The 26560-nt window shown below is 34.4% G+C and overlaps 1 protein-coding gene across 1 annotated transcript; it reads right to left on the reverse strand.

The window, feature by feature from the left end:
* Nucleotides 1-150: 150 nt before the first annotated feature.
* Nucleotides 151-16632, reverse strand: LOC105221598 (bumetanide-sensitive sodium-(potassium)-chloride cotransporter). Its single transcript, XM_011198697.3, has 12 exons — nt 15899-16632; nt 8397-8490; nt 3667-4051; nt 3369-3602; nt 2998-3314; nt 2362-2748; nt 1934-2281; nt 1624-1865; nt 1123-1541; nt 939-1050; nt 602-875; nt 151-498 (listed from the first exon to the last, which is right to left on the reverse strand). Exons 1-12 carry the CDS (start codon nt 16189-16191, stop codon nt 382-384), a joined length of 3222 nt encoding a protein of 1073 aa, XP_011196999.1. The 5' UTR covers nt 16192-16632; the 3' UTR covers nt 151-381.
* Nucleotides 16633-26560: the final 9928 nt, after the last annotated feature.

Consider the following 26560-nt stretch of genomic DNA (forward strand, 5'->3'; position numbering starts at 1 on the left):
CATTTATAGCACTATATATATTAATTTACATATTATCTATGCCGTAAAATATCCCGCAACCCAACAAGTTCACTTTAAAACCACAAAGTGTATAACAGTGAATTTAACTATATTGAATGCATAAAATATGAAGTAATCACGCAATATAAATTTGGTATTTCTTTGTTGATATAAAATAGCAACATTTTATTTTCAATATTCTATTAATTTTTTTTTTGGTCAGCTGACCTTAACAAATTACAAACTAATAATACTACAAGCAAAAAATGTATATACTCTTCAATATTCATACGTATGTATGTTGTAATCAGTGCATGCATTGGCCGTTGTTGTTTTAAACGCTTATAAATCGCCTTAGCGTGTGTATGTTTGTACTCAAAACTACGAATAGAATGTTAAAACGGGCGTTTGATTACCACGAGCCAACACTACAGGACAATTAATATCGGTGGTAAGCATCTCCAACCAAGACATGTACAAAGCAGCTGATATCGCCTCCTGTGAATAATAAAGTTCAAAATTTAAATGTTCATCCGAATATATAAATAGAATAATGTGTTTGTTGTGTTTGTTGTGTTTGTTGTGTTTGTAATGTACGCACCCTTCGCGGCATAGGCAGGGACATAACGACGAGTGTCGCCTTTGATGAGTGTTCCACGACTAATTCGTGTATGCGTAGCTGACGGTGTGTCTTCTCTTCCAACGAGTGTAGCTCTTCTTCGAGATGACGCATTTCATTGACAGAGTTGTGACAATAACTCTGTATGAGTTGCCTGTGCTTTACCAGCGTGTCCATGCGCGGTCTTGTGGACAGGCCCTTAAGCATTATAAGTTCGGAAAATTTGATGCGGAATTTCTTCAGTAGATTGGCCATACTGTGGGACAAGTTGCACGAGTTAAGACTAAAATTTGTGATTAGAGAAGAGCTCTGTACTTACTTCTTTTCTTCCATTTCCTCATCCTTGCCGTGACTCAATGCAAATACCCGCAACTTACAATTTTGGTAATTTGAACGTAGCGAGAGTATATATGGTAGCAACATAGTCAGACCTATGAATAAATGGAAAACATTATTATCATCACATCAGCAAAATGAGTTTTATGAACAGAGTCTGCGCTTACCGCCATCATCATAAAGCCAGAAGACGTCTATGGTACCCTTGGGCTGTTTGCGTAGGAATACCGTCACGGCGTCGAGCACATCCTTCGGTACTTCGGAGCCACCTTTTGTCAGGTACTTTATACCGTCGCCTTGGCTTACGGTATATTTTCGCGAACTCGCCATGTTGGGCATGGATGGCACATGCGACACTGTGAACGACGAATTGGTGCTGTCAATGCCAGCTAAATTCAAATTTGAGTCCACATGCAACAACTCCGAAGCGGCATTTGCGCTGGGTACCAACGTATTCGTGTAACCCAGTTCGTTAGTATTATGCATATGCCGGCCATTAATCGGTATTTCGGGATTCAATTCGGAAAATTCCAAACCATTTGGAAGACGTAGTATAACCACGCCCATGCGCTGCGAAAAGGTATTGCTGAAAGAACAGATGCGTTTTAAAGCGGTGTCATTACATATTATACACATTCACACATGCGCACAATTAGAAATATACTCACTACAAGATATTAAAGTAGCTTTCGACGCACTGCCGACGGCATTGCGCCCAATCGGTTTTGTAGCCCATCAATACGATGTTCGGCGTCAACTTGCCAAAGCCGGTGGCTTTTATTAGCGCATTAACGCCCTCTTCCATAGACAAGCCATCGATGACGTTATAGAAACATTTAATTTTGCGCGCATCCAAATATTTCTGGCCATCCTTGATGACGCTCAAACGGTTTTTGTAACCCAAACTCATCTAGAACAAAAGCTAAAAGTTACAAGAGATTCTCGGCTGTGGCGGAAACATCACGCCAATCTACTTACCGGGACAACATTACCGATAAACATTAGGGAATTGTGTCTGGTGAGCATGTTGCCGAAATCAATTAGCGGTGGCCGACTGCTTGGATCACCAGAGAGCACCAATATTTGTGGGTGATAGTTTTTGACGTGATCGGAGACATTTTGCAGTCGATGAACTGCAGTCAGTGTGGCTTTGTATTGTTGTTCTTGTGTTGAAGAGCCCCAATTAGCTTCTGGCTTACGATACATTACGATCAGGTAGAGAGCAAATATAATGACTAACGTGATGAGAGAAGATTTCCAATCGATTAGGAACATTATCGCGATGCAAAGTATAAAGCCAAACAAGCTCAACCATGTATTGTAATACTGAAATGTGGAAAGCGAAAAAATTGATATCTCGATAAATCAATCGGAGGACACTCACTTCTCTATATGTCTATACTCACTTTAAATGTTGGTCGCCAGCCGAGCGGCTTAACGAATGACGCATGGAATGTACAGAAGTTAATGAGTGCGTAAGAGGCCAAATAAAAATTCGAAATAAGTGGAGCTATTACATTCAGCTCGCCGATCAGTAAGAATCCAGCCGATATGAGGAAAGTTAGCACATAGCCACGGTAGGGCTCGCCATGTTTACCATAAGGTTTGGAGAAGAAAATCAAACCGGGGTAAATACGATCAATCCCCAGGGCTTGCACAAGGCGTGGCACTGAAAGTATGTTAGTTAGTGCTGTGCTCAGAGTCGCAGCGAAGCAGCCGGCGTAGATGAGGGGACCCCAAATGGACATCAGTTGCATAACGGAGTATGAGTTATGTAGGCCATATTCACAGGTCTGTAAGTATATACCATATTTGTTACCTCGAGATCGTGAAATTATACAATTTTCTATAAACAAATTTTGTTTTAATCATAAAGCAAGCAAATCTGTAACAATTACAGACCGTAAATACATAGTTCAGGCGTACCGGCATTATTACTCTATATGTAAAAGTTTTAGTAATATACGAATACCAATTCGTCTGTATATTCAATGATTTAAAATCATGCCGACAATTAATGTTGCATACTGTTAGGGGCTTACCGAGTTCTCTTTGCACGGCAATTGTGAAGTGATTAATGTGCCATTAATTAAATCGGCTACATTACCGGAGGCATCTCGTGCCGCTGCACCACCCGCAAACAAAACGAAAAGTGCATATGACGCCATTGAAATCATGAGGGCCCAAAATGTGCCCTTGGGTATAGCTGCGCCTGGATCCTTCAAGTCACCGCAAATATTTGCACCCGCTTGTATGCCGGTCACACTGGGGAAGTAAATTGAAAATACACTGAAGAAGTCCTGATTAACGCCCTCCGAATAGCGATAGTCCCCACCAAAGTTTTCCTTAAAATTGCTCCCTGAAAAGTACTGTGTTAATTGAACATTCATCAAGCACAATACAATTAACTTACAAGAGAATCCAACAAAGCCTTTTGCGATAGATTCCTCATCGCCGCGTGGTCCGATGGCCGCGCCAATAAGGAAATTGAAAATAGCCAGAACTATTGTGACGATCAGGAAATTTTGAGCTTTCGACTCCCACTCCATGCCCACGCAGCAAACGAGAATCAACACCACTATCGTGCACACGCCAACTATGCGGACATCATTAATACCTCCGTCGATAATCTTCAATCCATGACTTTCTGTTTCCAAGCAAAAAATAATAATTATAGAAATAAAAGGGTTAGATAACTGTAAAACGCTTACTCAATAGATCGTTTAGTGAATCGCAGAAACCGATAGTGTTCATGGATGCAGCGACGGCATTCGCGAATGCAAAGACAACACCAACCGAAGCACCAAACTCTGGACCCAGTGAGCGTGAAATAATGAAATACACACCGCCTCCCTTCACCTCGCCATTGGTGCTGATTGCGGATAATGAGAGTGTGGTGATCACGCAAACCACCGCGGAAATGGCGATAATAATCAGAGATTGCATTATACCGGACTCGGCGACTACCCAACTGAGACGCAGGAACAACATGACGCCCCAAATGTTAAGTAAGCATGGTATGACGACGCCATTAATCCAACCTAATTTGATCATGTGACTATTGCTTTCAGGTGGCGGATCTGGCATCTGGATGCTCTGTTGGAGAGAAATAGAATTGTGTTAATGCATAGTTATAGCAGAAGAATATACGACCATTTTAACAAGATAAAAAGGAATGCTTATATTATATTTATGACTTGAAATGGTTAGATTCGACTGTACTGAGAAAATATCGTCCTTTGACTAGTTTTATTTTTGGGTTATTGCTGTCTGTGAGATAGTCAATAAATAATATATACTTATATGTGCAAAGAAAACTGAGAAACCACTCACTGACTCTTTATTAAGAGTGTCTCAACAGACTCTTTGTCAGTTTATAAAATTACACAAGTCATATAATAAATATTTGTCCAAGAAACGAAGTTTGTTATTTCGTGCATTTATGCTCTCTTACTTTAATAAAGCAAAAGTAATTCAATATCGTATCATTGTGCTTTATATGTTTTAGTTCTGATTAAATTTCACACTGAAAAGATTCGGTTATTATTTATAGTGCACTGTAATCCCACACAATTTAACCATCACAAATATGATTTACAAAGCAAACGTTACTCATACGTCATGTAGGCCATTGGAAAATACGTAAATTCATAAGCAGATATGAATCGCAAATATATATGTACATATGTTCATTGTATTATATAAAAGTGTAGATAATTTATTGCTTCTAAATTTCAACTAGAGTTTAGTATGTGTACGTGCATTAATAATCACATAGATAATATAATAATTTACATAGATTTTCAGCACAAAAGTGTTCAATTACTCATTAGCGTTATAGAAACAATTCGTCAGAGCAGAATTGAAGCAAATTTAAATTAATTAACGCAATGTTAATGAATTTTGATTAGCATCGTTAGATCAGCTGGCGAGACTCTCACACACCCATGCGAGTCATGCACACTCATACTCATTTAGCAAATATTCGCAATTCTTATTTTTTATTTTTTGTGTTGTTGTACGCTTTGGTGATAATGATCATAACTACACACGCTAATTCGCAACGTGGTACTAATAATCACTCAGCCAAAGGAAGTAAGCAGCCGGGCAATGAATTGCCAATTGTTGCGCATATTTTCGCACATACTTGTTGCTTTCGACTCTTATGCACATGTATGTGTGTATGTGTGTTGTGTAATTTCTCAGTTTTTTCTGCACTAAATTGCTTGTACGCTTTAAATGATCACATCGCTTATTAAAAAAACACTAATTGTGGGAGTTTAAAAGGCTTCTGTACGTATGTGTGCACGAATGTAGTCAAGTTGTTGTATTTGCTTGTAAATTATTTAGCAAAATTATTGCATAGTATCAGCACACACGGAAAAATTAATTAACTACTATATGTACTATCCATAAGGAGAGTCCTTTGATTGTCTTGTTTTTTATTAGTATCATTTTCTATTACTTTTGGAATATTATATATTAAACAACAAGTAAGGAAGGGCTAAGTTCGGGTGTAACCGAACATTTCATACTCTCGCAATTTATTTATTTAATTTTATTAATATAACACACATTTTAACCCACATATTCGTCATGTATATGGTATAAAGTCCATTGAAAGTTGGAAACCCTAATATTATATGGTGGAAGTTAGGTGAAGTTATGACCCGTATTTTAGGCACGGAGACATATTATTAAATGAAAGATATTCCCTATGAATTTCTTCAAAATATCTGAGAGACTTACCTATATTTCCGGTAAAAAAAAATAGAAGCCCTGAGATCCTCATATTCGATATATGGGGTCTTGGAAATTTAAGGTCCGATTTCGACGATTTTTAAAAGGGCGATGCCACACTATAAATGTAGTATTTGTGCAAAGTTATGTTCCGATATCTTCACTGGTGCTTACTTTATATATTGTAAAGTAAACGGTTCAGATCGTCTTCAAAGTTCTGGTATATAGGAAGTAGGCGTGGTTGTGAACCGATTTGGACTATCTTCACAACATATAATTGGGATGCAAGGGAAATATTACAAACCGAATTTCATTGAAAGTGATTGAGTAGTTTCGGAGATATAGTACACCCAATTTTCAAAAAAAAATTACATCCAAGTATGCCTCTTCCTAGAACAATTGTTTGCACTAAATTTTACTTTCATAGCTTTTTTTATGGCTTAGTTATAGCTCTTTATGTGTTTTCGGTTATCGTCATTTTGTGGGCGTGGCAGTGGTCCGATTCCGCCAATCTTCGAACTTAACCTTCTTATGGTGCAAAGGAACATTAAGATATCTCAATTTTTACTCAAGTTACAGCTTGCACGGACGGACAGACGGTCAGACGGACAAACTGACAGACGGACGGACGGACAGACAGACAGACATCCGGATTTGAACTTTACTCGTCACCCTGATCACTTTTGTATATATAACCTTATATCTAACTCATTTAGTCTTAGGACTTACAAACAATCGTTATGTGTTATTAGATCAAGATCAAGTGTACGAAATTCCTTAAAGAATATACTGCCGACTATCGAATTTATTTTAAGAAAAAAATTGAAAATCTAAACGATTATTTGATATGGAACTTTTTTGTTAGAGCGAAAGTCTCAAAGCAAGCATTGTGACGCATAAAACTACCTAAAAAATGTATTTTCATTTTGGTTATAAGTACATAAATGGTTAAAATATTGAAAAACTTTCTGATTCTATTATGTATTTGTCCTCTTCAATCAATGATACATAAACAACAAGTAAATCAGCTGGGTGGCTTTAGTCAAAAACAACAGAGTCAAGCAGAGCAATTGCAGTAGCATAAAAGCAAAGAAAACAAATAACAAACACTCGAGTGCTGTCGGTCGGTGGCAGCTACATGAGTATCGAACATGCCATCAATATGTTAAATGACTGACAGAACCAGATATAACCAGAAAGATAGCAATATGCCGACACATGTGGAATGAAAACAAACTGAGAATGAAAATATTATTTTTTCAAACCCTACATCAAATAGTTTTGAAAAAAAAAAGAATAAACGACATTGAAGATCTACTTCAATGTGACACTCAGTAATTGAGCGGTAACAATTGTACTGGCGGTGTTAATTATGCTACTGATATTTTCAAAAGCAATATCATGAAACAAAATACTAATAAAATACAAATAAACGAAAGCAAGTGCTCTTATTTATATACATAAGTACATTTCTTTTTCCAAACTTGTACTTAAAATTGGTTAATGGTTACAAATAACACAAAAATGCAAGTAATTATATTCGTACGAGGGGATATTGAAAAAGGCCTGTCCTAAGTAAACTCTACAATTGAGTTAACTTTTGTATCAGTAATTCTGTTGTTGGTGTGCTTCTTTAAGTGTCGGTGCACATCAAAAATACACGTAAAAATGGAATTTTATTTAATTTAATACGAAAACTTGTTCAGTGTGAAAAAAGCAGTAGATACTCGATAAACACTCGTATACATATGTCTAACCATTGTAGTACAATATAGTATTGATTATTTTGTATTAAAGTTTTTAATAATAAAAACGTTGAGAATAATAAATATAAATGTGGTTTAAAGATAAATATATTTGGTGTTTAATTTCACAGTACAATTTAAAGTTGTTGTTTTTTTTTTCGAGTGTAGATAGAAAGTGTTTTTGCCATATTCAAGTGCAGGAAAGTGCTTAAGCACAGATAAAGTCTAAATATTGTATAAAACAATTGAATGAATTTTGAAGTGGCATGAGCGTGCAGTTTAAACTAATTCGAATTTCGTTGGGTTTTTGATTGCATAACTTCAACTGATTCAAAGGTGAGCCTATATAGAACTTTTGTATCAGATAAGCGAGTACATACGAAAACATTAAAATTTTACTTTCAAAACTCTATTGGAGTGGGAATGAAGAGTTACGCATACGCCCAGCCAATCGGTTTAAAAAAATAAAATAATAGCGGTGATCGGGTTTACTTACATCTAAAACACTGAATTCAATGTTTCCAATTTCAATAATTATTATGAGTAAATTTATAAGAAAAAAGAAGAAATTAATAATATATATTTATATATAATATCAATTTTCTAAATCACCTTTTAAATCATAAATAATCAACTTTTTGATTATCGCATTTTACCCCTAAATGACCCTTCTCAGTAAAATTTAATTTCTTTTATTTTCTAAATAATATGTTCTCTCCACATTCCACAGGTTGGAAAATCTCTTTAAAAAGTTTACAATTAAAATGTGTCATATTTGTACATACTCATTCCCTCATAAATGTATATTGAACATTTTGCTTTTTGTTAAGATTAACTCATGCCATTCGAAAGTGCTACTCTACTTTACTTCAAATGTGTAATTGTTGTTGACGATTGTATTTAAATATATGTGCATTTGTATATTCGCCGATGATGTTTTGTTGTTATTGACTTACCTGCTCTTGCAGCTCGCCATGCAATTCGCCAATCGATGGCCGCTTCATATTACGCTTTGATATTCTGTAATTATCTAATCTGGGCAATGCTTCCCTGTAAAACGAGATTAATGTGACTTTATTAGTATTGAGAAAACAGCTATTATAGAAAATAAATTTATATTCACTTTAGTGTTTTAAAATGATATGTAGTCGGTATTAGTATTTCTGAAAATATTATTGTAAATATCGGCTCACATATGTCCAACCTTATAAACACTCGAGTGTTCTACTAATGCCTGCTCTTACTCAGCCGGCTTTCAAGTGAAATATTTCGAATTGTTTTCAACATGAAAGCGGCATTGGTAATCATGAAATCAGTCCAGGAACAGTTTTCTACTCAAATACATGGTACGAACTACTTCTATAGAAGTGTTATTGAATGAGGGACTTGATCCAGTTGGGATTTTATGATTTATAAAAGAAAAGAAAATTTAAATCTCGACAGTGATTAGAGCTAGAGTGCACTTAGCGACCAGGGATCTCTATTCGATATAACTATGTTCCTTGGTATAAGGGAAATCTAAATGTATAATGTGAAATTTTTGTAAAATATATTGTGACTTCGCTCGCTATTACGTTAATTGTATGCATATCATAAACCACTTAGGCTATTCAGCTAAACTGTTTGACAACATTTTACATTGATATCGTAATCTACGAACTAAGTTTGTTGCCCTGCCTTGTGAATGTATTATTTAAAACAACGGAACATGCGACAGATTTGTCATAAACCACTTAACGCCGGACGTTATATTACTTACGTTGTGGCTGAAGTCCAAATTAATTGATCAATTTGAAGCAAACTTATTACGTGCTTTTCGCACTGTGTTCTTGAAAGGTTTCAACGAACGAATATGAAATAGGTGAAATCTGTATATAATAAATCTCCTCCCTGACCCTAACATAACGTATATAATGATTTCCGTTGTCTTTAATTCGTGTGAATTCTTAGTTTTTAATGTGCATTTAGCTACAATCGAAACGATCTTGTCATCAATACACATATATGTAAATACATATTTACATTTAAACAGAATTTTAACAAATTGAAACAAATTAGAGAATTGTAGAAAAATTTATGATTTTTTTTGCTTTATTAATTTTACTACGCTGTGAAAGTGTAGGGCAACGAACTGTCTCATTTGGATTTATTTATAGAAACATATGTATATGTAAGAGTGTATGTGGCGATGTAAGCTTTTTATTTAAATTACAATAAAATGTGCCGTCAAACAAGTTTTATTTTGAAAAAAAGCGAAAAATTCGGTACTTTTTGCAGCGTTTAAAATGTCAAATCAACGGCAGACATCATACATTATCGCCCTTTTTTATTCCCTACTCAAAGGGAACGAATGTATGTGTGTACGTGTTTGGGTGCGCATTGCTTATTGCATATTTTTGACTTTTTCAATAAAAAAAAACATTAAAATTAATGAATTATTTGACTTTCGGCAATAAGAAGAAAACGCATTCTCTCAAAATTCAAGAGTGAAAAATAAAATTTGGTATAAGTAACAAAAATCTGTAACTTTTAAAAACTTTATTTAGTGCCATTTTCATAACGATGTATATAAACGAAATGAAACCAAAGGTTAAAATTTTACTAGAAAATAGTTTTGTCCAACATAGTTGAATTCATATTTCATTCTCAGTGAATTTATTTCTCATATACATATTTATACATACGTACAAATGTACATATATTTATATTGGTGAACTTTTTTTATATTGAAATACAAACGTACAGATCACAGTACATACAGTAGAAAACCTTATTCGTGGGGAATTCTCGGTGGTAAGATAGCCGCCATCTTGGTAAAACACAGTGCTGTATATATAGAGTACTTCATTTTAGTAAAACTTTAGTCATAAAATAGCAAATATTATGTATATAGCTGTCTTATATAAAGCGAAATTATTTGTTTATACTATATTTCAATTATAGAAGATTTTAACATCAATGTGTGTCATATTATTGCAAAAAAAATATTAAATGTTGATGAGATATTTCATAAGTGGTGAGAATAAAATGCAGCTCTCATACAAGTACTTCTCTGTGGTACGTTATTCTTGGCCACATTTATTTAGACTTTACTGGCACAAAATTAGCAAAAAATCCATTTTTGCTAGTTTTTACTTAAATTATTACAAACAATTATATTTAAAATACTTTGAATTGCAAAGCTTGGAAGTACACACAAGTTTTATAAGCTTGAAATGATACGTGGTTGCCTCCTTATTAAACATTTTTAAAACAAAATATATCATGATCCTATTGAATAGGCATTTCAAACTATCGGGTCCAAGGTAACAAGAATCAAAATCGTCATTTAATACTAATATAAGTTTTTTTTTTGAAATTTATAAAAATCTCAAGAGCTTTTACTAAGTTTGACGAATCTTACACTTTTTATTTTGTAAAAGTATTGGCGTCTTCAGAGATCTACCCTTTCTCGAATAATGTTAAAGACAGCAAACAATTGTGCATTTTAAAATATTCATTATACATATAACCATATAAATATGAAAATGAATTTCTCTGAAGGAAATCGTTTTCAATTATATCAATTTCCATACAATGTCTAATAGATTGCTGACTATCTATGGAAGACATTGCCAATGCTTGAAAAGTTTGCCAAGAACTATTTTGAACCAGACAAACATACTCTTTCAAGGTTATTTAGTGAAAATTATTCAAATTGTTTAATAGTAATATTAAATCTTTTAAAATTTGAAAGCGCCAAATACAGTGTCACCAACCCAGGGATGTATTTATTTGAATACAATATTTAAAAATTAGTTGAATCGCGTTATACACTTGTACATAAAATATAACTGACTTATCAATAAATAACACTTAATACCACCATAAAATTTAATAAATATCCGAAATAATTTAAAATAATTCCAATAATAATGAAAAAATGTATTTTATTTAATAATTATTTAAGTACTGTTCATCGGACTTTAAAAGTTTTGTGAAGATTAAATGCTAGCACAACACCCTAATTACCACAATTGTAGCAAAAAAAGCGTAGCACACAACCCAAGTACGCCTCGGTGGTGTGTTAAAAGATGAAAATTAATGTAAACAAAAAAAGGTTTTCTACTGTATATACTGAGGTACAGATGTGCAGATGTATGTATATGTGTATTTTGCGAATTGACTTTGGTATGTTTGGAATAATCTTACCGCACCGACCTATATTCATTTGAAATAAATCAAATAATCGAACTGATCGCCCTCATTATAGTATATATGTATATTTTTCATTTGGTTTTGGGTTGAAAGTAAACACAAATTTTTACACTGAAAGACATACAAATTTACACATCGCTAATTATAAAATTACTAGCACTTAAAATTTGTGCAGTGATGGAATAGAGGAAGTGAAATATACGCATACGTACATATAAAATAAATAATATTCCAAACTGTTTTGTTTGATAAAATTGTAGTAACTAGCACATGACCAATTGTGACGAATCAAATAAAACATCAAATAAACATTTTATGTGGCTACAACAGCAACCATGGCTACTAGTCAATATTAGTAACTGTCTTCTAAATGAGACGAAGGAGGTGTTTGAAAAACAATATGAACGACTTGACACTGTGTCATGTTTATCTACTTATACACCTTGATAGAGCTGATAATCTAATTAAAAGGTATTCTCAACAAATTTTATTTTGATGTTTTCCAATTTGATGTTTTTCTGAGCAGCCATTATATGGAATCATTTTTATATTTATAAAAACACAAGATGGAAGGCGAAGGTTTTACTAAAAAAAAAATAAGTCATTGAGTAAATTACAAAGCGTTAATTGACAGTCGGTAGATAAGGCAACTACTTCAATTTATACTATTGACAGTACACTGCGATTAATAAATACCAATGTGAAATACACTCGCATTATAAAGCTGGAAATTCTGACCACTCGAAGGTAAGTCTTATATGTATGACAAATATCCATGAATTGACTCAAATACCTATACTATATATTAGGATTACTTAGCTTGTAAGTCTGTCACTGGCTTAACTCAGATAAAATTTCCATGAAGTGTTTTTAATAAAAATACGTATAGTTTAACAAAAAATTATTAGAAACTTATTTTGGCGCATTGGATACAAATTAGAGAACTAAAGGCATAAGTTATTAATTTCTTTTGCCGAATTATCAATTGTTTTGTTTACGAAAACATTCTTTTTCGCATTTTCCTTTTATACTCTCGCAACAAAAATTGCTAAGAGAGTATTATAGTTTTGTTCACATAACGGTTGTTTGTAAGTCCTACAACTAAACGAGTTAGATATAGGGTTATATATATCAAGATGACGAGACGAGTTAAAATCCGGATGTCTGTCTGTCCGTCCGTCCGTGCAACGGATAACTTGAGTAAGAATTGAGATATCTTAACGAAACTTGGAACACGTGTTCCTTGGCATCACAAGAAGGTTAAATTCGAAGATGGGCGGAATCAGACCACTGCCACGCCCACAAAATGCCGATAACCGAAAACACATAAAGAGCTATAACTAAGCCATAAAAAAAGCTATGAAAGTAAAATTTGGTACAAACGATTGTTCTAGGAAGGGGCATATTTGGATGTAATTTTTTTTGGGAAAGTGGGTGTGGCCCCGCCCCATACTAAGTTTTTTGTTCATATCTCGTAAACTACTAAAGCTATATCAACGAAACTTTCAGGAGTCGGAGCAAATCGGATTATAACCACGCCCACCTCCCATACAAAGGTTAAACCAACTAACAGAAGCCTTAAATTTCATTATAAAGAAGGCAGAGAAGAGCTGCATTCAAAATTGTAAACACAATTTTAAATGGGCGTGGTTCCGCCCACTTATGGGTCAAAAACCATATCTCCGAAACTACTCGACCAATTTCAATGAAATTCGGTTAGTCCCTTGAATCCCAATTATATGTTGTGAAAATAGGCCAAATCGGTTCACAACCACGCTTACTTCCCATATACCAGAACTTTGAAGCCAATCTGAATCGTTTACTTTACAATATATAAAGTAAGCACCAGTGCAGATATCGGAATAAAACTTTGCACAAATACTGCATTTATAGTGTGGCATCGCTCTTCTAAAAATCGCCAAAATCGGACCATAAGTATTCAAGGCCCCATACATCGAATATGAGGACCTTAGAGCTTCGAATACATTTTTTAACGAAAATATAGGTGAATCTCTCAGATATTTTGTATAAATTCAGAGGGAATATTTTTCTTCTAATATAATGTGTCCGTGCCTAAAATACGTGAAATCGGGTCATAACTTCACCCAACTCCCATATACTTAATTTTTTCAAACTTTCAATGGACTTTATGCCATATATGCCGAATATGTGGGTCAAATCGTTTGTTATCTTAATAAAATTAAATAAATAAATTGCGAGAGTATAAAATGTTCGGTTACACCCGAACTTAGCCCTTCCTTACTTATTTTATTTTCGATTTATTCGAATTGCTTTTACTTGATTTCATTTCATCAATAGCTGGAAAACCCATTTTCCACCGGCCTGCAAGCAGCCGTATTTATTTGCATATTTAAGTATATACATATGTATGTATGTATGTACATATGTGTTTTGATGCATTATTTTTCGATTATTACAAAAGTGTGCTAAAAATGAAATCTTAAACACTAAATTCTTCATTTCGCCAACTCATTCGGCTTTTGATGAAGGAGAATAAATATTTAAAGAACGAAATTCAGCAATATATTTGGCAAATCGGAAAATAATATTTTGTTTTGCTGAATTACATGTTTGAATGCAAATTTTGTTTATGTGCTACGAATGGACGTGTACTAAAGCACCTTTGTATAAACGCAAGAACATATGTACATACATATGTATGGATGTACAATAAGTATAGTACATATGCACACGATCGATTTACAAAATTAAAGAAATTTTGAGCAATTTTTTTTTGTGTCCCAGACCCAATTGGCAGAAAACGCGCAAGTAATAGAATACCCGTGTTCGAAATTTAATTGAACATTAAGGCCAGAGTGCAATGACCCACTTTAACACTTAGGAAGTGTGCCTTATGCCTGCTAACAACGTGGCCGATGGAACAATAATTCGATCGGTTTTCAAATTTTTTTTAAATTAATTGGATTAACAATATGAGAATTACGGATTTTACAGTATTTTTAGGATACAACGTACAGCTTATTTAAGTGCAGTCCTGTGGAATGCTTTTACCGAAATTTTGAGGATCCAATAATTGTTTGGATAAAGCTTTTACTTTTACTTAAGTCTTTAGTTCCAAACAGTTTTTAAATATTATTTTCTTCACTCGCATTCTATTCTCAGGAATGTGGGTTTTCTGTAATCTAAATTAAACTAACCACATGAGAATATGTAGGGCGAACTGAAAGGTTTTTCTAATTATTCTCAGATGTCAATAATCGTCAGACATTTCGATGATGTAGATATATGATTGTGCTTCCGATTGTGAAGGATCATTTTAGAAAATTATGAAATGGAATAATGATTATAACCCGGATTTTATTGTAAAAGCTCGTAAATATTTACGCTGTAAAAAATTTAAAATGTAAAGTTGATATTTAGATTATGCAATTAATTAATATTAAGGGGTTATATACAGTTAGGATTTTCAAAAAGTCGATTTTTTTGCGTTTTCTTAATATATGTATATATATCTGAGTATACACACACAAAATTTCGATAGATATTTCCTACGAATATCTTTGAAGTTATAGATACATTAGTGGAGGCTTTCAAAACTATAAACTCGTTTTCTCGAAACGATTTTTCAAAGTCTTATCTTTATAAACAATTAAAGACCCGAATTTTGGTCGAAAATCGAACCTTTTGCTTTGAGAGTAGCCGCAATTTTGTCAACATTTTTTTTTTGCTAATTCCTTTGATCAATCACTATTATTTATTATATTAATGAAATTTATTTGGTCCAGAGATATCGTGCCCTCCGCAAGAGGCCTTTTTTTTGCGGACCTCTGCAAAATTGGCAATATCAACGTTCCCGATAATTATTTTTGGCAATAAAAAATATGTGAATATAGTTTAAGGTTGTCATAATATACCTGTCAAGTTCCAAATCAATAAATCAAATAGTTTGCTGAGAAAAAATTCTTGAAAAATGTTTTTTTTTTTCGACCTGCTAACTGTATATAACCCCTTAAAAATGAATGATGTAAAATAAATTTCCATATTTTAAACTGAACCACTTAATTCAAAATCGAACGATGGACAATGTAAATTAGTTTAATTGACTTGAGGTTTGTGTTGAGCATGAGTAGGAAATAGTTTTGCAATACTCAAGTGCTACTTCGGTGCAAAATAACTGCATTGTTTTTTACAAATCACATTTTGGCAACTATAACCATTTTACAACTGAATACAAAAATATGGGATGTCACGTTAAAAGTTTACAAATTCTTTCACTTACGTTGTTAGTTGCGCCAAACTGAATTTACGTTCATCCTCCTGTCTCGAATTCTTGCGTAAAAAGTGTCCGAAACCACGGAGAGAAAGGCGGGAGTTTTTACGGCAGGCAGGATTGCTACTGTCGGTGCTCAGGTGAGTGGGGTCGCCCAGCGCATTGGACGCAGAGCTATTTGCATTTAGCGGATATCCGTTGTACTGTTGGGATGTGGTGTTGTTGGACAAACTCTCCGAGATGGTGGGTATAGTGAGGCCACCCTGACCTTCGGCATTGCCGTTTGGCGTGTGATCAGCCATTGTTTTTTGTGCACAAATTAGAGTTAATTTAAATATTCAAAAGCCCAATTTTATTAAGAACACTTCTCAAACACATAAATACGTAATAAAATATTATTTCTTTATAAATTTTTGCAATTTAAATGGGGGCTTCCATAATTAGCACACTTTTAAAAAAATTTCTTAGTACAAAGTCCTTACGCACTTATATTTTATAACTTAGTCACGTTACTATGTTTAATTTCTGCAAGAATTGAAATAGAATTATTTAATTTTAATTCTCAACTATTTTCAAATGCGGTTTTAAGTTTTAAGTTTTGCGGTTTGCTTTCCGTTTCCGGCTTTACGCTTTCGTTACACTTTTGCTCGACTAGACGTACGTACGAGATTGCGGATTGCGGGCTAGCGCATGACTACTGCACGATTTCGTTGCGAACTTTTCGGAATATCAGCGGCAAATAACTGAAAATTATTAATTACAGTTTCTTTTATCTCAATCGATGTGAATCGAAGTGTAATAACAGAGAATAACGAGTGAGTTGAATAACACGACGAGCAACAGCAAGCGCCATCGTACGCTGCTGCAACAACAACCATGCCAACGGCATCAGAATGCGAGCGAACAAAAAACAATAAAATTTGTATAAAAAAAATCACACGAAGTACGGGAGTCAATCGTTATTGCTTGGGGAGGGCAGTTACTTTGCGAGAGTCACCCAATATGCACACATACAAGTGTCATATACGTATATGCATTTCTTTGCGTTTACACATGTACTCGTATGTGCTTGTAGTGGTATTCGTATGAGTACAATTGTCAGTCAGCTGGTTTTTAGCGAGTGAATTCTCGATTTAGTGCGTGTGTGTGAGCGATCACTCAGGGATATTAGCTTATTTGCGCTTTGGCATGTGTGTGTGTGTGTGTGTGCTAAATATTGTTTAAATTGACTTTCTACTTGTAATGCGCGCAGGCGCTCATTTAAATCAACCAAAACATTGCAATTCAAAACAAATCACAAACAAATGTTAACAGCCATGTATACACACACACACATTTATTGTATAGCAGCAGAGTACATGCTCATACTAACGGTTGTTCACCAGTTGTGTAAAGCTGTTTTGTAGGCGTCGATAGAATATTGAAAAAAAAAAATAACTTTTTCAATCTCAAAGCAAACACTCAAGCACTCAATGAAATTTCAATTACTTTTACTAATTATTTGTCTGTCGACTGATTTGCATGCAATTAGGGCTGCGCTACTGTGTGTTCAACGTAGACACATTAGGGTGCGCATTATTCACCGTTGTGAGATTTATTTCAATTTATTTTATACATATATTTTAGCTGACGCCTTTTGGCCCCTAATTAAAGTGAACAACCACAATTTCCTCTCTACGGAATTTTATGGGTGCCGCCCAAATGTTTAGTTGAATAACATCCACCCTCATTTCTATTATAATATACCTGTTAGCCATATATTTATTATATTTATGAGCTTACTGATCGTAAATTAGTTGAAATTGTTGTGCTGTTCCACAATTTGTAGTTTTTGACTTATGAGTTTAGCACAAATTTATAACAGTGTAATTTGAATCCGTTTTCGGTAATTTGGCAAAATAAATATATTCATAAATATTTAAATAGTTGTGAAATTTAATTTACTGCTACTGTATAATAGTAATAATAACAATTTTCATTGTCGAAACTCATTTTGTCATTGCCAATTGCGAAGTAAGACAAAAAGTGATCTAACCTTTTTTATATGGGAGATAGTGTTGAAGCAAAAAAAATTAGCTGATTTCGAGCAGTACAGTTTCATTTCTAGATAACCATAATCAATATATATGTATACTATATTATTGATATATATATTCTCCGTGTGTATACTACCGAGAGTATTCCAAGTAAAATCTATATTCTATATATATTAAAAATGTTCAATAATTTAGGTACTCAATAATCATATAAACATTTTTTAAGTAAAATTGCTTAAATGCTTATCTAATACAACTTCTACAACGCCAGTCCCGTTATTTAAAATTTATTGCCACATAAGTAATTATGAAAATATAAATTAATCATCCACTTCCACCTGTAGTGATCGTGTATGAAGGAACTTTTGTTTTCATATTCTACCACCGGTCGCTACCCCGACGCTGCTGCTATATCTCGCATAACTTTTTTTTACACTTCTATCAACACGCTTAATTAACACGCTCATAAATAATAACAACAAATTGTAAATAAACAAAACGCATAGATATGTATTGCAAAACGAAACGAAATCACTAGATTATTTAGTACACATGTACATATGTATGTATGTACAAATGTACAACTTGTCCAACTGAATGACCAATAGAAATTGATGTCTGTATTGGCGAAAAAAGGGGAAAAATCAAATCAACAAGTCGTCGATCGTTGCTCGTAGACATACAAGCACGCATTCCAAATTGGCGCTAATGAATTGAGCGTACAATTGTTTAGAACGCCGACAAATGGTCAAAACAAGGGGCGATAAAGCTTTAAACACCGACAAAAGCTGATCGTTTCTGTGGTTGTTTGTTCTGATGGTATGTTTGAACGAAGGTGTTGTGTGAACGCTCGCTTATGGGTAGTTAACACCTCGCTTGGTTGCGCGTAACAAGTGTCATTGTGTAAAAGGTAACAAATTTGCACTATTTTGTTATTGTTTTTTTACTCTCGCAACTAAAGTTGGTAAGAGAGTATTATAGTTTTGTCCACATAACGGTTGTTTGTAAGTCCTACAACTAAACGAGTTAGATATAGGGTTATATATATCAAAACGATCAGGATGACGAGACGAGTTTAAATCCGGATGTCTGTCTGTCCGTCCGTCCGTCCGTCTGTTCGTGCAACGGATAACTTGAGTAAAAATTGAGATATCTTAACGAAACTTGGAACACGTATTCCTTGGCACCCTGAGGAGGTTGCTTTCGAAGATGGGCAAAATCGGACCATTGTCACGCCCACAAAATGGCGAAAACCAAAAACCTATAAAGTGGTATAACTAAGCCATAAATAAAGTTTTAAAAGTAAAATTTGGAATAAAGGATCGCACTAGGAAGGACTATATTTGGATGTAATTTTTTTGGGGAAGTGAGCGTGGCCCCGCCCCCAAATCGGTTATTTGTATATAACTCGCAAACCAATAAAGCTATATAAACCAAACTTTCTGCAGTCGATTCTCTTACGTACCCCACCACACACCATGAAAATAGTTGAAATCGGATAATAACCACGCCCACCTCCCATACGAAGGTTAGTTTGAAAATTTCTAAAAGTGGATTATCTCTCTAACGAAAAACGTCAGAAATACTAAAACAGAATATATTGCAGAAGGATGCTGCACGCAGATTGTTTTATAAAATGGAAAATGGGCGTGGCATCGCCCACTTATGGGTCAAAAACCATATCTCAGGAACTACTCGACAGATTTCAATGAAATTCGGTATACAATATTTTACTGACACCCTGATGACATGTGTGAAAAATGGAAGAAATCGGTTCACAACCACGTCAACTTCCCATATAACTCATTTTTGAATTTCATCTTATTCCTTCACTTTATAATATGTGCATAAGGAACCAATGAAGATAGCGAAATAAAACTTTACATACATGGTAACTTTTCACCGAAAATTTCGGTAAATCTCTCAGTTATCTTAATTTAATTCAGAGGAAATATTTTTCTTCTAATAGTGTGTCTCTGTAGCAGAATAGGTTAAAATCGGGTCATAACTTCCCTTAACATATAACTTCCGAATATATGAGTCAATTTGTGTGTTTTCTTAATAAAAATATAGCAATAAATTGCGAGAGTATAAATGTTCGGTTGCACCCGAACTTAGTCTTTCCTTACTTATTTTATTTTGCTATTTTGTCTCGCATAATGGACGTACTTGTTTTGTTTATAGTAAAGCACAAACACATATGTATGTATGTACATACACACATTACAAAACAGCCTGCAATTCGCAGGAACCGAAAAGAGCTCGGTGACGCGCTGAGATGAGCACACAGCGGAGCGGAAATGGATGCACAAATTAGAAACAAGTGTAAATACAATCTGAATGGACGCGGCGCACTTAAGTATGTATGTACATATGTATATAGTATAAGCAATGCAATTATATCATACTCCTTGCTTAATAAGCCCTGTTCCACTATACCCAAGTACCAAGGAATTTTTTATAATTATTATACGTTTTATTTTATTTATTTTCATTAATTTTTTTCTCAAATAACTACAATGTTTTCGGCTCACTTTGCGTCGTGATTGCTAGAATGACACTGAACTGTAGCTTACGTCGTTTTTTATTGTGACTCCGTGAAGCTTTCAACTCCCGCATTTTTTTAAATAAGAGTGTTGCTATTTTTGAGTACTCGAATTTTTACGAGCATGCTGTACATAATTCGATTGTCATCATTTTATACCCATGTTTCAATAATGTAGTCTGATTTAAAAAAAATATAAACAGTTATATAATAAGCATTCAAACGAGTTGGATACACCATTTCGGTCACCAGTGAGCGCTACGTTGGCGTAATATATGATTTATATAGAAATATATCGGATCATCTTCCTATACAAATCGTTGATGTGATGTTACTTTACCAAATGAACTTAAGCTTTACGATACCAAATGCTCACCATGGAGCTGCAAGTTGGTAAAAACACGGTCGCTGTGTAGGTTCGACGTTCGGAATGTATTTTCGAAATTTATTTTTTAAAGCGCCGTTACTCACTGTTCCGTTATAAACATTATATAGCGACTCAGTTCCACACGAAATCGGCTACTCCTTTCTTGGTTTTTTAATATTTAGTTTCTTCACTTTGCTCATAAAAAAACTGCACTGTTTTGAGCTTATCTGATTTTAATTTATTCCGAAATGCACGCGAGCATTATTGACGCAAATATTGTTTTACATTGTTTAAATGCATAAACATACATATGCATATAAACCCACTTTTGCTTTTACTCACACGTTTTAACATTTTAAATACAATTTCCCAAAGAGTGTTTCGGAGAGACGTGTGCTTTTGCTCACCTGAATTATTCATAAATCTCTCACTTCAATCGGCATGCTTTAAGAATTATCATTTCACAATCTCACCAGCGAAAATTAAACAAAAATCGTGATAATTATTATAAACACTAAAATTAGAATTGCGCTTAACTAAATTGTTACTACCACACATCAACTCCCTTTTGGCCTGAGCACTTCCCGCTTCCCTTGATTCCCTTTATTAGTTCAAATTTCGCGCGAGTTTACACGATTATTTGTTTGTATTTGTTGTTGTTTTAGTGTCGGCACATATTTCTTGTTATTACTCTTGCTAATGTTTACTCAGTGGTCCACACACACTTGTAGGCAGACACAACTCAAGTCAAAAGAAATTGTATTTATACGAGTACTGGTGTTGTATAATTTGGTTTTGTTTCTTTTCTATGTACATATTTGTTTAGTTGTTGTTTTTGCAATTTTTATTTCGCTTGTATATCCATCACCAAATGAATCGCATCAAACGAATTTAATTCGGTTTTATCTGGTTTGACCTGCGTCAATTTGTTCGTCACTCGCCGTATTATTGCCGCATGTAGTTGTTGTTGCTGCTGTTGTTAAGAGGTTGGCTTACTGGTTCGCCTCAGCGCTGGGTCGCTTTGGCTTATTGCCTCCACGTTGTTGCTGTATGTCGTCTGGCCAACAGACTTCGCCGCAAGCGAGGATGTTGTTGTTGAAGCAGCTGCTACTTTCGTCGTTCGTCGATCGCCGCTCGTGTGGTTCGTTGGCCACGATCACCACGTGCTGCCATAAAACGTTCCGACACTGCTCCACAAGAGTTTACACTTAAACGCTGGTTGTTGTTAGAATAGCATGCCCCTCGCAGATGAGTATGTATATATCGTACATTCTTAACTTTAGCTAGTAGTTACTCTTTTGTGGCTTTGACAATGAGTGGATAAGCATTGGTGAATCGGTTTTAAGAGTATGTAATGCTATTTGCAGACGAAGATTTGCACTCAATTTCGCTGGCCGCTTTTAACTGGTTTAAATTGGTTTGGGCTGAGAGCGGTGCGGTTATCCAATCCGATCGCATTGCGCCAACTTTTGGAGGGGAAATGCTGCAATTGTAAATATACGTATGTACTGCTGAGATGGTATGTGTACTTTTACTTACGGAAAGGGGAATTTTCATATTTCGCCGGCTAAGACATTCGATTCTCCATTTGTTCGCTTGTATTTTAATTTAAAATTGCTTCCTTTAATTTTTTCTTGCATTACCACGACCGCAAAAAGCCTGTCATAGGCTCAATTGTTGGATTATCAATTGAAATTCCTGTGAGGGGGCTTATCGCTCAAGAAAAAGAATCGTTTACCACACCATCGATAACGCTCACCGCCGACCAAAGCTTTCTTAAGAAATTGTCTATCATTATCCCAAATCAACATCATTAGAGAGTTTATATTAAACAAAAAATTAATTTATACTTTAAACCAATTCCCTAATTTAAGATTTAAATACAAACTCTCAGCTAAATGAAGCAGATCAGTTGAGAATTTAATGAGAAGCAAAAGCTACAGAGATCTGACTTTTAAAACTCTTTCAATTTAATAAAAATAAAATTCAAATAGATATTCGATAGTTTTGCAGGAGATTACATTTGAATAGTGTCAATAAAATTTCGCAAATGTTTATCTTACAGAAATTGTTTACTTAGCATTAGTAATGTCTACCTCGCCGTCTGTCAGTTCCCTTGTTGTTTGTCCTTTTGTCTTCAATTCTGTTTATTGTCTGTCAAAATGTTTGCCAAAGTCAATAATTTTTCCTAGTACAAGTGTTTATGTCACCCCTCCCATTCCACGCACACATACACATACAGAGAGATGTCAGCAAAACGATCGAATGCCACGCGCATGTTGTCACCCAATACAATTCACATAAAAATAATTTAAACTTTAACCGCAACAAGAAAAAATCGAATGAATAAGTGCATATGTTCGTATAGAGAATATATTTGTAGTGGTTTGTCTGAAAGAAAGTGGGAGAGTAAAAAGACAAAGAAGCAGAGGAGATGACAGAATGAGGCGATTAGAAGCAATTAATAATGACGGCCATATATTTATGCATTCTCGGTCCCCTATATTTGCACAGACATTTCAATATATGTACATATGTATGTATGTATTTACTTATATTACAATAACAGAATGAGAGATGGCTATCGGCGCTTAGTTGACACGAGAAGTTGCTATCTTCAAGGTACATAAACTGCACTTAGCCATTTTTGGTGTGCATCATTGTGTATGTACGTATTGGAGATTCTAAAACCAAAAACAACAAGTAAGGAAGGGCTAAGTTCGGGTGTAATAGAACATTTTATACTCTCGCAATTTATTTAACTTTATTTATATTATATAATACACAATTTGACCCACATATTCGTCATATATATTGTATAAAGTCCATTGAATGTTGGAAACCATAACATTAGGTTAGAAGCAACGAGGTCCTCATGTTCGATATATGGGGCCTTAAAAAACCCATGATCCGATTTCAGCGATTTTTAGAAAGGGGCTGCCACACTATAAATGCAGTATTTATGCAAAGTTCTGTTCCGATATCTTCACTAGTGTTTACTTACATATTGTAAAGTAAACGATTCAGGTCGACTTCAAAGTTCTGGTAAATAGGAAGTAGCCGTTGTTGTGGAGCGATTTGTCCTATTTTCACAACATATCATTGGGATGTAATGAAACTATTACAAACCAAGTTTCATTGAAATCGGTCGAGTAGTTCCTGTGATATGGTTTTTGACCCATAAGTGGGCGACGCCACGCCCATTTTCCATTTTGTAAAAAAATCTGAGTGCAGCTTTCATCTGCCATTTCTTATGTGAAATTTAATGTTTCTGCCTTTTTTTGTTAGTGAGTTAATCCACTTTTAGTAATTTTCAACCTAACCTTTGTATGGGATGTGGGCGTGGTTATTATCCGATTTCTTTCATCTTTGGACTGTGTTAAGAAGTGGCTAAAGAAAAGGACTGCAGTTTATATAGCTCTATTGGTTTGCGGGATATGCACAAAAAACCTATTTGGGGGCGGAAAAAGAATTACATCCAAATATGCCCTTCATAGTGCGATCCTTCACACCAAATTTTATTTGCATAGCTTTATTTATGGCTTAGTTATGGCACTTTATGTGTTTTCGTTTTTCGCCATTTTTTGGGCGTGGCATGGGTTCGATTTTGCTCATTTTCGAAAGCAACCTTCCTATGGTGCCAAGAAATAAGTGTGCCAAGTTTCATTAAGATATCTTAATTTTTACTCAAGTTACAGCTTGCACAGACGGACGGACGGACGGTCAGACAGACATTCGGATTTGAACTCCACTCTTCACCCTGATCACTTTGGTATACATATATAACATTATATATCAAACTCGTTTAGTTTTGGGTGTTACAAACAACCGTTATGTGAACAAAACTATAATACTCTCAACTTTGTTGCGAGAGTATAAAAATGCACACTAAATAAATAATGACAATACATTTTAAAAGAATTCAATATTTAAAGTGTAACATGTATATTTTTTTTGGAACTCGAACTCTTGACTTGGCAATAGAAGTTAAATTTCATACAAATTACCTTCCGTAACTCGGAAGTCTTTCTGAATTGAAGTTTTTTTTTTTGATTATGGTGATTCGAGTTAGGGAAGTTCAACTGTACATATGTACATGAAAAATTTAAATAACATACTATCTTAAATAGATATTCAATTAAGCGAAGAGCAAAAACGTTAATTTTCCATAATACAAGTATATTTTTTCATAACTTGTAAGTGTTTGCATGGTAATTTTAATAATCACACCTTACAATTGTTCAATGCCGGTGATAATTCATAAATGTTAAGTCGTGCACCTTTTGTTTAGCAAATAAATTTAGTATGTTTTTTTTTGCAGCACACCATAAAAATCTATGCAATGTCAATAAGTATTATAAAAAGTTATCATGGTCCATAACATCTGCTAATGAGTTGCTATTAGCAAGATTAAATTTCGACAATTGTATGTAATTTTGTTGAAATATTCACAAAATATCACAAACAGAAATATTTGCATGCGCTCAGCCAGCAAGGGCAACACTCTTTTGGATCATCGCCCTGGAATTGTTTTGGCTGGCTAAATGTGCCACTTTTGCTTCTTCGTTTGGAATCCCTAATTAAGATTTGTTTCAGAAAGGGCTAACCTTTCTTAACGGATTCTTTTTATAATGTTTGTTAACCTTCTATGTGGCAACTGATATGCTTCAAGCACAATCGTATATTCCCACCACACGGCGCACTTACATGCCTGCAGACAGATGTACAAACATACATACATATGTAACTGTTATCAGATTAGTGTTCTTTGGTGGTATAAATATTTCACGCGTAAAAGCCGTCAATAGAATAAGACTATATGAATTGGAAATTCCACGTACGATAATACAAAAAAAAAACATTTTTTTGTTATTATTAGACGAGGAAGTTCATTTAAAGTTTTTTGAGTTCCAAGCGATATTATCTCTAATTATTATCTAACTTAGTTCCTATACAGTTTAATTGTCGCATTTAAACCAAATTAGACCAAAATATTTGATATGGTCTTTTACAAGCGGCATTAGTCAAGGCTAAATGTATGACAAATCTACGTAAATTCAGATATCAATTCATTATATATCATTACTCATACATACAGACCGTTTTGTATTAGTGAATTTGTGTGTTTACTTTTGTGAATTTATTCATGTGATCCACAGCGCTGTGAAGATTGGTGCGGTACCAGTCATAAAAAGTCAGCTCTGTAATAAATATTTGTTTAGAAATTGAGTTGTTGTTGTTAACGAATCAACTAGTATTTGCCGGCGCCGCGTCTTAGTGTCTGGCGGTGCTTGAGATGCAGTCAAAATGTAATTAAACAATTCAGTTGCTTACTTGCTTGCATATATGTATGTACATATGTACATATAACTGCATGTGCAAAGTGTTCTGCAAGCGGTGTGATCTGGTATTAACTGTTTTTTTATTGACATTCATTCAGTTTAAATACAATGAAAATATTTGCACGTGCATTTAGTGTGTGTTGCATGCGTGTATGTGTGCGGTAGTACTTATGAATTGTTTGCTGTTCAATTGAAATGGTTAATTGGAAAATTATTACTTCACTCTTGTCATTTAGGTGTGTGTTTGCACTAGCAAACATACAAACTATGTCTGTACAGTTGTGATACAGATGTTTGTACTCAATGTCGGCAACTACGATTACGCATTGACCGCAACCACCCACCCGAGTCCACTTGGATATTTGAGATAAAAACTAATAA

Source organism: Zeugodacus cucurbitae, chromosome 2, assembly GCF_028554725.1.
Source record: "Zeugodacus cucurbitae isolate PBARC_wt_2022May chromosome 2, idZeuCucr1.2, whole genome shotgun sequence".
Lineage (NCBI taxonomy): Eukaryota > Metazoa > Arthropoda > Insecta > Diptera > Tephritidae > Zeugodacus > Zeugodacus cucurbitae.

Coding starts and splice junctions, on each gene's coding strand:
- LOC105221598 (XM_011198697.3), bottom strand. CDS start 16,191: ATGGCTGATCACACGCCAAACGGCAATGCCGAAGGTCAGGGTGGCCTC. Junction 4,052..8,396: donor ATGGCGAGCTGCAAGAGCAG/GTAAGTCAATAA, acceptor TCTCTCCAACAG/AGCATCCAGATGCCAGATCC. Junction 2,749..2,997: donor TGCCGTGCAAAGAGAACTCG/GTAAGCCCCTAA, acceptor ATATACTTACAG/ACCTGTGAATATGGCCTACA.